This window comes from Podarcis liolepis (genome assembly GCF_965112155.1).
Source record: "Podarcis liolepis genome assembly, chromosome: 1".
NCBI lineage: Eukaryota > Metazoa > Chordata > Lepidosauria > Squamata > Lacertidae > Podarcis > Podarcis liolepis.
In genome coordinates, this window is record NC_139554.1 from 75,304,064 (window position 1) to 75,317,943 (window position 13,880).

The window sequence follows — 13,880 nt, forward strand, 5'->3', positions numbered from 1 at the left end:
ACGCATGGGAAGGGGGAGGTTTTCATTTCCTAAACAAATATTTCCATATAGCTCAAAATCATAGAAGTAGTTTGCATCTGGGATTATGGGGGCAGACACATCAAGTGTAAACGTGAAAAATAAAACATTGCTTGCCCACCCTCATTAAGCCAGTCTGTGGAGTTAGCAGTCCAGATCTGATTTTCGGTTGTTTTTATTTATGGCAAATAATCAGATTTTGCACAGTGGGCCGTACTGAAAAGGATGTGGATCTTCCTCCATTTTGCTCAGGTAACATTCTCCTGCCCAGTGATGTCCAGCTAGGAATCTCCTTTTCCACTGTGTATATCTATACTTTATATGTAGTGTTAAATGCACTGATAATTAAGACCAATATTTCTGAGTGGGTATGAGGCCCGGGTGAACAAAGCTACAAGTGAAGGATGTAACTCACTGGCAGTTTCTACTGGTCTGCTGAAATGTATAAAAACATATATGTATTGCCTTTCATGGCTGCTATTCATCTGAGTGAGACTCATGTAGAAATCCTGAGTAGGTTGTGTCCAAAGTTGCAACTCTACTTTAATTCTGGCTGAAAGGACCTTCAACTTTTTCCAAAATAGATAAAAATCTATTTTTATTAAATTAAAATTAAAACCAGGGGTTCTCTGCCTAAAAACAGTGGGAAATAATTGCACAATATAAAATAAATGCAGCCTTAAGCACAAGCTACAGTGGTGCCTTGCAAGACGAATAGAATTCGTTCCGCGAGTCTTTTTGTCTTGCGATGTTTTTCGTCTTGCGAAGCACGGTCCATCGCAACTGCGCCTCTTCAAGCGGCTTTTTAAAAAAAGCACAAGACGTTTTCATCTTGTGAAGCAAGCCCATAGGGAAATTTGTCTAGTGAAGCAACGCAAAAACGGAAAACCCTTTCGTCTAGCGAGTTTTTCGTCTTGCGAGGCATTAGTCTTGCGGGGCACCACTGTATTAAAGAGATGTTAACTGTTTCTCTGTCCTACTACAAATTATAACACTGCTAAGTTACATTTCTACCCTGGTTTTCATTTTAATGTTGCTCAAGTCACATCACACTTGTGATGGGCAAGCAGAAATCTGTAGATGTATTGTGGAATAAACTTGCATGATTATTATTCATTCTCCCCCCCCCCATATCCCAATTTTGTCTCCCTCTTCTCAACTTCTGTAGGGATGATTTTAAAAAGCTTTCATTTAAGTCTTAATCTTAATCTTAATCTTTTAAACCAGGTACTGTGCACCGTTGGTTGGTTACTCGCCCCACCAACCAAGTCATCTAACTTTCTCTAGGAGGCTGTCATAGAAACAAAAGAGCCTTTTGGTTAAGCCAATCTCAAACAACATGCTAATTTCCTATGGGAAACTTTAAAGGACTTGAGTGCAAAACACTAGATACACCAAAGAATGGCCTTTCCTCATGTTTCTGAAGTACTGTATATTTCACAAGTTTGCTCAGCATTGAGACTGTGCAACATGGAAGCTGTAAAGAAATACTATGTCTTAGGCAACAATTAAGTAATGTCCCTTCCAACTCCACAGTTCTACCTAATTGTATGATAACATGTTGATTACCACAGGATATTCAAACTGCTTCCTCTTTCTGCTTTAGGAGACTCATCTCCACAGCCGGCCTCTTCTGTTCTGGCAGTGGAAATTTACTGCCCTATCCTAACATGCACTATTGGGCCATAAGCCTGAAACAGCAGCTTAGAAGACACACAGAAGGTGAAATTGCTCTCCCTCAAGCTGATCCCGTCTTCTGCTTCTGAAATAGAGTCTGATAAAGCATCCAGTGAACTGTCTTGTCTTATTTTATGGGATCAGCCTCAGTTTTTTTGAGGCCTGGGGATGTGGACAAGATGCTTGCCTATTTACTTACTATTTACTCTCTTGACCCTTGCTCATCATGCCTGATCAAAGCTAGTCATGCAGAGTTAACCAGGTGGATCCAGGGATTGGTAAATGCATCACTTTGTGAAACTGCATTTCACTGTGTGACCACTTCTGAAAAACCTGTACTGGGATCCAGAGGTTTATTCCAACTACCACCTGTTTACTAATACTCCTTTTGGGGGCAGTGTGCTTGAGAAGGTGGTGGTTGCTCACCTACAGGTGCACTCTTGGAGGAAACTGATTATCTGCACCTATTTCAATCTGAATTCAGACGTGGTTTTAAGACAGAATTGGCCCTGATCACTCTGATGGATGACTTCCAGCAGAGAAATAGAGGGAGTGCAACCCAGTTTATCTTGTTGGATCTCTCAGTAGCTTTTGATACTGCTGACCACAGTATTCTCCTGGATCATCTCCATGGGCTGGTAGGAGGAAGCACTTTATTATGGTGGACACTACCTGCAGAAATAGTTCCAGTGAGTAGCATTGGAGGACTGTGCCTTGGTTTAAATGTTTAATTATGTTTTTGTATGTGCTGGAAGCCACCAAAGTAATCTGATGGATAACAATAATAATACTAATAATACTAATAATATAACCCCCCTCTCCAATTCCTATGGGCTGTTCTGGTGGTTCTCCCTCCTCCCAACAATTTGGGGAGAGTGCAGGGAAAATCACTTCTGCACAAGCAGAAGTCCTTGTGCAGAGCTTCCACCGACAGAGTTCCTTAGATGAATCCCATCCAATGTCCCCAATACTATTTAACAACTACGGTACATGCAGCCACTGGGAGCAGCCATTAGGAGATTTGAAGCAAATGGTCACCAATATGAAGATGACGCAGAGCTCTGTTTCACTGTAACATCTGGGTCAGGCAAGGATGTGAATTTCCTGAACCAGTGTCTGGCCACAGTAATGGAATAAACTGAGAATGACTCCTGGGAAGACAGAAACCCTATACAGTAGATAGGTCTTTCTCATGGTCAAGAAACTAGACGTCTGCTTGTTCTGGATGTGTTTGCATTTCCTCCACCGGAGTAGGTACATAGTATCCTAGATCAATCTTTGTCAATAGAGACCAAAGTGACTAATGCGGCACATAGTGTTCAGTACCAACTTTGGTTGGTGTGACAGATATGCCCATTCCTTGGCAGCGATAGTGGTCCATTGTGTAACATGCTGTTTGGGGTGCTGATCTTAAACTTGGTTTGGAAGCTGCAGCTTGCGCAGAATATTGTGGCTGGAGTACTGAGTGTCTAGGTATGTACACCAGTGCTTGAAGATCTGCACCAGGTGGCTATCTACTATCGAGCCGAATTCAAAGTTTTATTATTAACATGTAAAGCCCTAAACAACTTGGGACCAGTATACCTAGATGACCACCTCCCCTGTTATAGGCCAAATCATCCTTTACAATAACCAGGCCCTGTTCACTGTAGGATGGCCAGTGGATTGCCAGCTGGAAACCATTTGGAAACAGGCAAATTCAGTTATAGCACTAACCCTCTGTCCCTCACAAGAGAGATAGAAGAAGCTCAATCTCAGTTGTCTACTCAGGCATATTTGGATGCTTGAGAGCGTTATCCTGTTCAGATTTGCTGTTTAAATGATTGTCTTATTAACAATGCATTCATTGCAATTTGTTGTATTTTGATGTCCTAATTTTTGTAAACCACTTAGGGATTTTGCCAAAAATGTAAAATAAATAAAACACTCAACTCTCCTCCATTTCATAAATGATATTGCCATTTGGATAGATGTCCTTTCAATCAGATTTGAGGTGTTACTAGAAGGTCCATCAGACACATATTTCTAACTTATTTACACCACACCCATACACATTATTCTTTGTGTATCCCTTATAGTCCTTGTATACATTCCATCTTTGTGAAGTTCTGGTGAATATTACTGATGTAGAGAAGGAATATATTAAACTTATAAACCCACATTTTCATACATAAAAGGCCACATTTTCTTGCCAGATTTAGCAGTGTAGATATTTTTACAATTGATGTTCCCAAGTACATTATCTGGTTATCTGGATGTGCATGTAAATCAATGTGCAAGTGACTGCACATAACACATACACAAATGCTGAGAAAGTAAGCAGAATTTGTGTGTGTGTTTTTATATCAATGTGGACACATAAATGCTATTAATCTTTAGTTTTCCCAGAAAGGGAAAGGCACTTAGGATTTTAACGATGAGTATGGACATCACATTGACAATGGGGAAAGAAAGTAGGTAAATGAGGTTATTTAAACAAAAATAATAATCCCAGAACACAATAAACCCAGCAGCGCAGACATGTGCATTTCCTACAGTACTGAAGCATGTGAACTACGGAGCTGCAGCAACCCAGATGTAGAAGAAGCACTGAGGGACAGGGCAACAGATGAGAGACACAGAAAGCTAGAAAGACTAGAAAAGAGAGAAAGAGATTGAGAGAGAGAGAGAAAATGGAGGGAGAGAGGGAGGGAAAGAAACAGTGGCCTCAGCTACCAAGACAACTGTGTGCATCTAGAGGGGCAGGATCCTTAAAGATGCAGTATTCCTTTTAAAATAAACCAAGAGTGAGAGAAATATTAAGACATTGACCAGGCACCATTTCAAATGTGTGATTTGTTATCCCAACAAGGAAATATTTTGATGGGGTTTTCTTTGTTGCACTTCTTTTCTGCTCCTGCACTTGGACCTATATTTTCTCATCTTCCCATAACCTTTTCCTCAGTGTACATAAAAAAGACCTAACCCATAAAATTTTAGAAATCCCCCTTTCCCCTTTGTGGATCACACATGCCCCTCCCCTCCATTTTCTTCATCCTTTCGTAGATCAGAAAACTGCCACTTTGGGTCAGTGTTAAGATTGTGCTGTTTGTAACTGATTTCTGCAATGGTTTTCAAATCATAATTATTTCTATAGATGGGAGTACAATGGCCATATATTCATCTCATACAAAAGGTTATGGAGCATAGCTGATCTTTTCTGTGGATTTGTATTTGCTAAACTATTCTTACAAATGGTTTATCTTCAAATTGTGATGCTGCATGTCCTACTTCAACAAACTTTCCTAAGAAATAGTTGAGACTTGTGGTGAGTTGTGATCTGTTTATGAATCGAGCCATTCCCAAAAATTGTTCAGCTCATGCATACCCACTGTAAAAGCCCATTTGTATTGACTTCAAGATGTGAAATGGAGCCTACTTTTGTCAGTTCTTCCAGGAAGGACCAGAACTGGAAATGTTACTCCTGTCACTAATAAAATATTGATGCATTTATAGAGGTCTCCACCTCCTAAGCATTCCATGTGCTTCACAAACACTGTCTCAACAATGCTCAACATATAAAATAGGCCAGCATTACATTTCCCCTGTTACAGAACCAGTTCAAAACTAAGAGAGGCTGCTGTAGCAAAGTGAGACTTGTCTGTTTTTCAAAAGAAAAGAAAAAACATTGGTGCACGCACCCATTCTGGGGAAATGGTAAGTTGGCTGAGACTTGTGTAACTACAGGAGATAAAAGGTTAAGGTGGGTTGAATGATGGTGGGAAGATCTAGTAAAACCTTTTTTTTTTTTCTTAAGGGAAATGCATCAAAAGCCACTGTAGTGATAAGGAAGGGGGAAATGGCCAAGGCTGGGCTATCGTCCTGATCTGTCTGGCAAGAACTTTGACAGGGATAACAAGATGTGGTTAGGTTTTCAGAACCCCATCCCACAACCGTCACTCCAGGCTGAGATTTGTATCAAGGCTCTGGCTCCCGCAACAGAGCTTGGGGACTCCCTGACGAGCACTGCACAAGACAGCAGCTCATTATTTTTCCCCAGCTTGTGAACTTTTTATGAGTTCCTGGCAGCTTGGCTGCAATGCTCTCTTCCTGCAGGCCCTCATAAAAATGAGTGCCTTGTATGCTGCGCCAGAATCAGACCATCCATCTGCTGACAGGCAGAGTTCCCTCTATCTGCAGCTTCTAAATGAGAAACCTGCAGGTCCTTTAAAAAGTTTATTTAGTGGACTTTCTTGGCCTACAAAAGCAGTTTCTAGGCTTAATTTGAGCCAAGGTTCGCAAAAGCTCAGTCCAAGAGCCCATTTTCAATATTATGAATACCAGCTCAAGTGCAGTGCAGTGGCTAAGCGACTGAGGGCTCATCCACAATTCCACTTGCCCCATGCTTAGAAAGCACAGGTCCAAGCAGTCCCGTCCCCCCCCCCCCGCTCTGCTTCTTTCCCAGGAAAAACCCGATCTTTAGCTCTAAATCAGAACAAACAACAATCTGTGGAAAACCCAATAGCTGCTTGCTCTTATTCAGTGCTAAAGAGTGGTTTTCCCCAGGGGAAAAGCAGAGGGACAACAGTGGATAAACAAAAGTGTGGATAACACTAGGAAGCAACCAGTTCAAATCTTGCCACTGCAATGTGCTCACTAGTCAGATCAGAGCCAGTGGGGGTGGGGTGGGGTGGGGTGGGTAGAGTGTTGGACTAGAACCTGGAAGCCCTGGGTTCAAATTTTCACTAAACTGGGAAGCCAGTCTCTCAGTCTAATTTACCTCATAGGGGATTATGAGGATTAAATAGGGAAGAACCACATATGAGGAAAGGTGGGATATAATTCTATATATAAACAATAACTCTCTTCTGCTCTTAGCTCCCAAACTACAAAAATGGATATAGTGAGTTACCTAATAGGGCAACTGTAATGATAAAAAGACAGTGTATATGGAGCAGTTTGAATACTCAAGTGTTATTCATAATGCAGTGGCTAGGACTTCTTTCCCCCGGTTTGCAGGTTGAGTGTAGACCAATGTGCCTTTGAGTACATGCAGAATATTTTTCTTTGCCCATGTGAGACTCCACATGCTTAAGTATATGTCATGCATCCTTACAGATTATATGAGTGTAGTTGCAAAAGGTTTCTAGGTGATAAACTAGGGGTACAATCCACAACTAGAAAACTCTCATCTATCTCAGTGGGATTTGGACACTACCTGCTGTCTATGCTCAAAAGGAAAGGACTTAAATGGTTCAAAACCTAGTTAATGTTCTAGAGCAATGAATAATTCTCCAGATGGTTAGAAAAGAGTAGATTCTATTTTTCAAGTGAATGAATTGGGTGCTGCCTTTGTCAATGTTAACAAGACAGTGTTATTACGTTTATGCCTCATTTTTATCACTGTTAAAGGTTTTAAAAATGAAACAACTCAAAAATTATCAATAATGCCTTCAGCAGCTGCACCAAATCAAAACCAACACAGAGTTTTGGCTGGTGCATTTTGTCATGCAGAGATGAGAAAAGCTGCACCTTTGGAAACTCCGTCTGCTACACCAGTCTTAGCCAACCTGGTGCCCTCCAGATGTTTTGGATAACAACCCCCTTCAGATGCCAAAGGCAGCACTGCACAATTATTAAGCCCGCTTTCCCATGAACAGTCTTGCTCCTGTCTCTTATGGCAGAGCGCAGCACCTTTTGGCAGCTGAACTGTCATGGCTGAGGAGGGCAAGGAAAATCAGCCTAATCTTCAAAGTTCAAGATTAATAATAATAAGAAAATGAGAGTAGCTAACATATTTCATGTAGTTTGCTTAATGATCGGGGCCCCTTCTACTGCTGGTTAAATGGTTTACCAATACCGATTTTGGCTTCCCCAGGAGTACCACTGGCCTTCCTCCATTTGCCAGCACAGAGGCAAGAAAGGTATATGGAGGAAGAGGTGGCTTCATCCCAGGGACTTTGGGAGATGGAGGAACCCTGGCTTGTCACCACCTGTTCCTTCCTCACTGTAGCTCTCCTGTAAATTAGTTACTGACTCATGGTCACAGAACACACTAGTACAACCCCAACCCAGTGCCCTCCAGATATTATTGGACTACAACTCCCATCATCCCTTGTCAGCACGGTCAGTAGTCAGGGATAGTCCAGCATCTGGAAGGTGCCAGGCTGGGGAAGGCTGGAATAGTGTGCTGATGTGGAAGAAAACTAGCTATTGGTCCACCCAAAACTGGGTCTCTTTCTCTCAAGTGCAAGCAATTTTTTCCCCAGTGGAGAAGGTAAGTACTGCATCTTTAAGGAATAGCAGTGAGGTAAAGGAGAGGAACAGATTGTTGGTGTTTATACCTTTCTTCTTTGTTGAATTTGGGATTGGCGTCACAGATATCCAGGCTTTTACTGAACATTGTTTTACTATGGCAGGAACAAAGTGAGAAAACAGAGTTACTAATGTGGACATTCATATGAGATTTGCCTGACGCAGTCCCTGAGACCCACCCACCCAAAGTTACCCCACCCATTTTGAAGAAATGCTCTGGAACAGAGATCAGAACTGTGTTCCTTTACCAATTGGGTGTCTTGCCCCGGAAAGGTACCAAATTTATGGGTGTACTCAACTTAGATTTGGCTTATACTACACCAGTGAAGCAAGTGGGGAGATTTTGATACTGAATTTGATGATGCAGGCTCAAACCCCAACTTTCAAGTTAGTCATGGTGGCATGAGGCAAGATTCATTTTACACAAACCATGTCTCTAAAACTTCTTGCACATGCCTTCCCCAAACCCAAGTTAGCCGATGAGGAAATGCTGACCCAAAGTAGAATCATATTCCTCACAGAGATTTGTGAGACATGTCAAAATTCAGCTGAGGCCATCAATATTAAACATGGTCTGAAGAATGCAGATTCAGTTAAGTGGTTCAAAATGGCCTCTGCTATACATACCTTGTTCCCACAAGTCCCCCCTCCCCCTCCCCCCATGGCCTCAGCTGCAAACAAAGGCCTAAAAGACAGGTCTGGCCTATGGACAGTTGATGTGGAGTATACCAGACCCAAATGAAAGTTGTCATTCCAGATAATCAGTGTAAAGTACCCACAAGAAAAAGGACACCAGTTTGTTGATGGAACCAACTCTCTCAGCTCCCCTTCCAGTTCTTAATCTGTTCCCTGTACTTCATTCTGTTTGCTTTAAGAGAAATCTAAAAGCCTATGACACCCATCTTTGGAGAGAGAAAAAAAGAACCCGTTGCAGGAAAATGCACCATGAACGTGGCAGCTGCTATGGCATTGATGTATCTTGGGGGAGATGAAAGGCTGAGTTTAAATATGATGAAGAACAATGTACTAAAGTCCCCAGAATAGAAAGAATAAAAGGAAATGATGTTTACAGTAACCAAAACAGCAAATGGAGGAAGCAGGATTTTCAGTAGAGAAGTATTGAAAGCCAAGTAGGTTTTGGGATATTCAACACTGCATTTTATCTCTTCCCTCAGTAATAGTGAACAGGGAGGGAAGAGGCAAGGAATATATAAAGAGTCAGATACACTGGGGGGGAAAATGTAAAGCACTGAAGAAGCTAAGGAACACTTTTTCCTTACAGTACATTAGGGTTGGCAACTAGCAGGATTACAATAGGCCAGTCAAACCAGCACAACAGATACCTGTGCACTTTTGAGTCTCAGGCAGCCAGGAAGACAGTGCATGGCAACAAAACATTCCAAGCACAGACAGACAGAAAGCAACTGAAGGTAGAGTTATGCTGGTACATAGCTCCCTCATCCCACCCCTTGGCAGGTTTCGCATGATATTAAATATTCTTCACTAATATGTCAAAGAAAGGATAGAGGTTCTTTCCAAAGCCCATTAATATTTGTCCTTTCAGCTGCATTAACTATGAACCCCAACTCTTATTTCCCCCCAAAATCTATGCCAAGCTTTTGTGTGGTTTTGTGCCACAAACCTTGGGTTTTGTACCACCACCTGCAGTGTATTGACACATCAAAGGTTCCTAGGTAAGGATGCTGAGAATTATCTGCTATAAATCCTGTTAGAACCACAATTTCCAAACTGTCTTAGGAAAGGGAATTAGTGCTGGACGACTTATGTCTATAGTGAACATACACCTTGAGAATGTTGTTCTTAAGGGCAGATGGAACTCTAACAAAAATTACCTTTCAAATGCTACTTGGAGCATAATACTATGCTGAAAGCCTTACAAAGTTTGCCTCTTTGTTGGATGTACTTGGGTTTTATTACTGATGGTACTGACAGTCTTCCTGTCAAACGGTCACCATCTCCAAACACCTTTGTTGTTTATGAACAGTCCATGTTCTGAATAAGTACACTGCCAGTAGTCTATGCTGTATGCCTTTGCAATCTGAAGATGAGGTGGCTCATGTGATTTACCAAAGTACAGTCAAATAATAATAATTCATTCTATGTCTGTTCCATTTCCCTGTTCACAATCACACATTGGTACCTTCCTTTAGCAGCTATGGCCTAGCAATCAACTATATGAGCAAAAGCGCAGATGTTGTGTTTGGCATGCATTCTGACTCACAAAAATATGGACACATCCTTTGCTGTGTGGCACAACCTTTTGTATAAAAGCATCACTTCAGAAAAAATTCTCTGGACTTCTGTCAGTTTATCAGTTTCTACTAAAGCAGTGTTCATGCTCCCCATCCCCTGCCAACATTCAAATAAATAAAAGCACACACTCTCATTTGGTGAGAGACAAAGCTGTGTAATATTTGCACTTTCCTGAGAATCTGCTATGCAACTGCCATCCCAAGGTGAGAGATAGCAGGAATTGTGCAAGCTACTTTGATGTATCAGGATTAAGGCAAGATCTTAGAATCAGGAAATGACATTCTTCCTAATATGGGTTTTCTTTCTCAGTTGGCTAGCCCTAGCAAATTCTACCCAGACAAGTGCCTGATGTAAACAACTGGAATGCAAAAAGCATGGTAACTGTCTGCAGGTGAGTTTCTGATATTATCACAAGCTGTCTCCATTATTCTGTTCCTGAAGAGCTTCATTGTTAGGTAAGCAAAATTCTTAGCACCCAAAATGGACTTTTAGAGTTGAGACAAGGGAGCCTATGTAATCAATGGTGATAGCTCAGTATTGTAGCAGTTTAGCCTCACAATGCTTACACTTGCTTCTTAGCCTGTCAGCTCTGATCAAATTGGCCTCAACCACTACATCAGAATACATTTACCAAATTACCATTTCACTACTTACTTTTCAGGCATCCTGTTGCTGCATATCTCAGACCAAAAACTGTACAGTGCACAGCTATGTACCCCCAGCAATCAAATTTGGTTAGTCTTGGTAAATTGCTCTTTGCACACACTAGAGGTTTAACTGCACTGGACTACAGGCCCTCTTGTGTTTTCTACTTGGCGACTGGACATCAGCTAAAGTTGGGGAGGATAACTGCTAACAACTGAGGCACAGGTCTGTGTTGGAAAAATTAAATTAAGCTAGATGTACAGAGTTCTTTAGTACATTTCTATATAGTTTTAACACACATGGGGATTTCCTTTCATCTCTTCAGCCTTTAGACTTTCAGCCCCATTCAAAATATAGCCAGAAGACCCCAAAGAAGTTCACTGAGCTTATGCCTTCTTGGAACACAGTATTTATTTATTTATTTATTTATTTATTTATTTATTTATTTATTTCTGTCTGCTGCTCACTGCAACACCATGGCTGCCATGTTTCTTCAGACAGAGATCGGAAATAATTGATTTTCAGGTAAGAAACATGCACACATTTTTGGATGAGACCAGAGGCTATGGTGACACTTTTATTTATCTTTAGCCTATGCAAGCTTCTATTGGTAATTATTCCCTCCCCCCAGCACTGCTCTGAAATGCTGGATGCAAAGGAGTAAAAAAGTATACATATAATTTTTTAAAAAGCAACAGTAAGTAGAGTAATTAAGTAATTAAGTAATCTTCCTTACAGATTTCTGCACAGGCTACTGTGAGAAAACCTAGACTGATGCTCCTTCACCTGGATAAACATTATGGTGCCAGCTGAGATGGCTTCCGAAACTCTGATGGCACAGACTTCCTGACTTTTGGCTTTGGGGACCACCTACCTCTGTCCATGCTGTGCCATTTCAATCGCTCTGCGAGCTGGAACCGGGGATCCTCCATCTGTCACACTCAAGACCTCCATTGACTTCCTTTCTGGCCTCCGCTTCCCATGTCTGTTCAGCATTGGAGAGTCCACACGCTTTCTGGGGGGGTCTTTATGCAGAGATAATGCAGTCAGCATGGCTGAACACACCTCAGATGCCCCCGGCTCAAAATACTTTGCTTCCCAGGAAATACCCACACCATATTTAGAAACTGCAAAAATAGGGGGCCCCGGTGGAAAACTGAAACATTAAGACTCCTCTGTACAATATCACACATGAAAAACCCCTCTTCACTCCATGAATATCTCTCAACTATGAGTTTCCATTCAGAATGGAAACCATGAGTATCTCTCAACAGCTTTTCAAAAATGATCTTCAACAAATGTAAGTAAACAAGTAAAAAACAGAGCTGTGATTATCTGGAGGGTGAAATGAAAAACAAACTTCTCCCACTTGTACATAAGGTTAAAACACCGTTAAAATAAATTATGGTTTAAGGTGAGTAAGCTGGAATGATAAGAATGCTCACTTCACTTCACTCCTCCACACTGCTCTTGCCTTGCTGCTGGGAACAAACCAGAGTCTGTTTAAGTCTGAATCCAGGCCTGTGATTTATTTCTCCCCAAACAAACCATGCACAGAAACCATGCTTTGCTCTTGGCTTACTGCTTGTAGCTTGTTTGGAGGAAGCAATGAGTTCTGGTTCAGGCATCATAGTAAGCCAGACCCTGGCTTGCTTCCCAGTAGCACAGCAGAAGCGGGAGATGAACAAAGCAAGCTTGCTGCTCGCTTGCATTAAGCCATAGTTAATTTTAATCTTTGGTTTAGCTTTACGTGCTAACCAGGCCAATGTAGCAGTCACTGAAATGGAGATTACAATATTCCAGACAAATAGCAGCAGTCACTGAAATGGAGACTACAATATCCCGGATGTAGAGACTTTTTAGGTAAGAAGGTTTTATATTTGCCTGTAAGCAGCTACTTAAAAGTTAAATGAAGGCATCTTAGAAGGGCAAGCAAGATAGAGCCTAAACTTGCAGTATTAAACTAACATTTACTGCCAATGGGTCTTGTAATAAAAAAATAGCAAACCTGGAGTCTGGCATTTACTGGAGGATACTGTATAGGAATCTGCCACTTTTAGCCTATGAAACACTCAGGAATGGTCCAACAGTGTTCTGCCCCAGTTCTCCAGCAACTTGCCTTTTCAATATGTTGTGTGTGTTAAAAACTCTTGTTTTGCACTGAAGAAACTACTGCCCTCTGACAAAACAGGGGTTTTCAACTATACCATATTTTATACCCTCATGTCTTGATTTATGTGATGTTTCATATCATCATCCCTCTTCCCCAAGGAACCAAAACAATGTTACAGCCAGGCAGAATGGAAACAAATAAGCATTCTTGCATGTGTGCTGATGAGTTTGTTCTTGACAGTAGGGCTGCTAGAGCAAAGTTTTAAAAAGAAGAAATGCTGCTTTCTATTCTCATAAATCTGCAGTGGCCTGTATAGAGAGATATCTGTGTGCTTTGTGCAACTGTGGAATAATGTCAGACTACATTGCAGGAGAAATTTTGGTTCAATAGAGAGGAAGAAAACATACTTCTGAGAGAAGGGAACCACACACATGCACAGGATCAAAAAGAGGAAAGTTTTAAAAAAACAACAACAACAACAGACTACCAGAGTTGAATCATTCATTTAGCATCAGCTAGAATTCCAAAGCCTGAACTATTGCTCTAAGGTTTCTCAAACTTGCCCATGTGCACCTAGACAGATGAACACTTATTCTGCATGGCATGCATCTTTGAAGTAAGTAACATCTCCAAGCAACTATTATTACACCATCACTACTTCCCTGATCCTTTCCTCTCATCTCTTTGTTTGAGGCCACAGTTAATGGCTAATGATGAGATATTCATCAGAAGCATGATTGCTCTCAATTAAACCTTGCTCTGCATTGCCAGAGATATTGCTAGGAGCAAAGAGCTAAACTTATCCACCATGCTTCCCTTGGGAAAGGAAGCACAACTAACACTTGAATAATAATGCACA

General features: G+C 41.3%; 1 protein-coding gene across 17 annotated transcripts in view; it reads right to left on the minus strand.

The window, feature by feature from the left end:
- Positions 1-13,880, minus strand: part of BRSK2 (BR serine/threonine kinase 2) — a 407,365-nt gene that overhangs the window by 57,863 nt on the left and 335,622 nt on the right. For 9 of the 17 annotated variants that reach the window (XM_083505294.1, XM_083505285.1, XM_083505297.1 and 6 more), the window contains exons 12-13: positions 11,783-11,933; positions 8,019-8,084 (exon numbers count right to left, since the gene is read on the minus strand). In XM_083505294.1, the coding sequence (XP_083361420.1) occupies positions 8,019-8,084; positions 11,783-11,933 (217 nt within the window). The remainder of the gene's footprint in view (positions 1-8,018; positions 8,085-11,782; positions 11,934-13,880) is intronic. The other 8 variants (XM_083505290.1, XM_083505298.1, XM_083505286.1 and 5 more) reach the window with 1 other exon arrangement.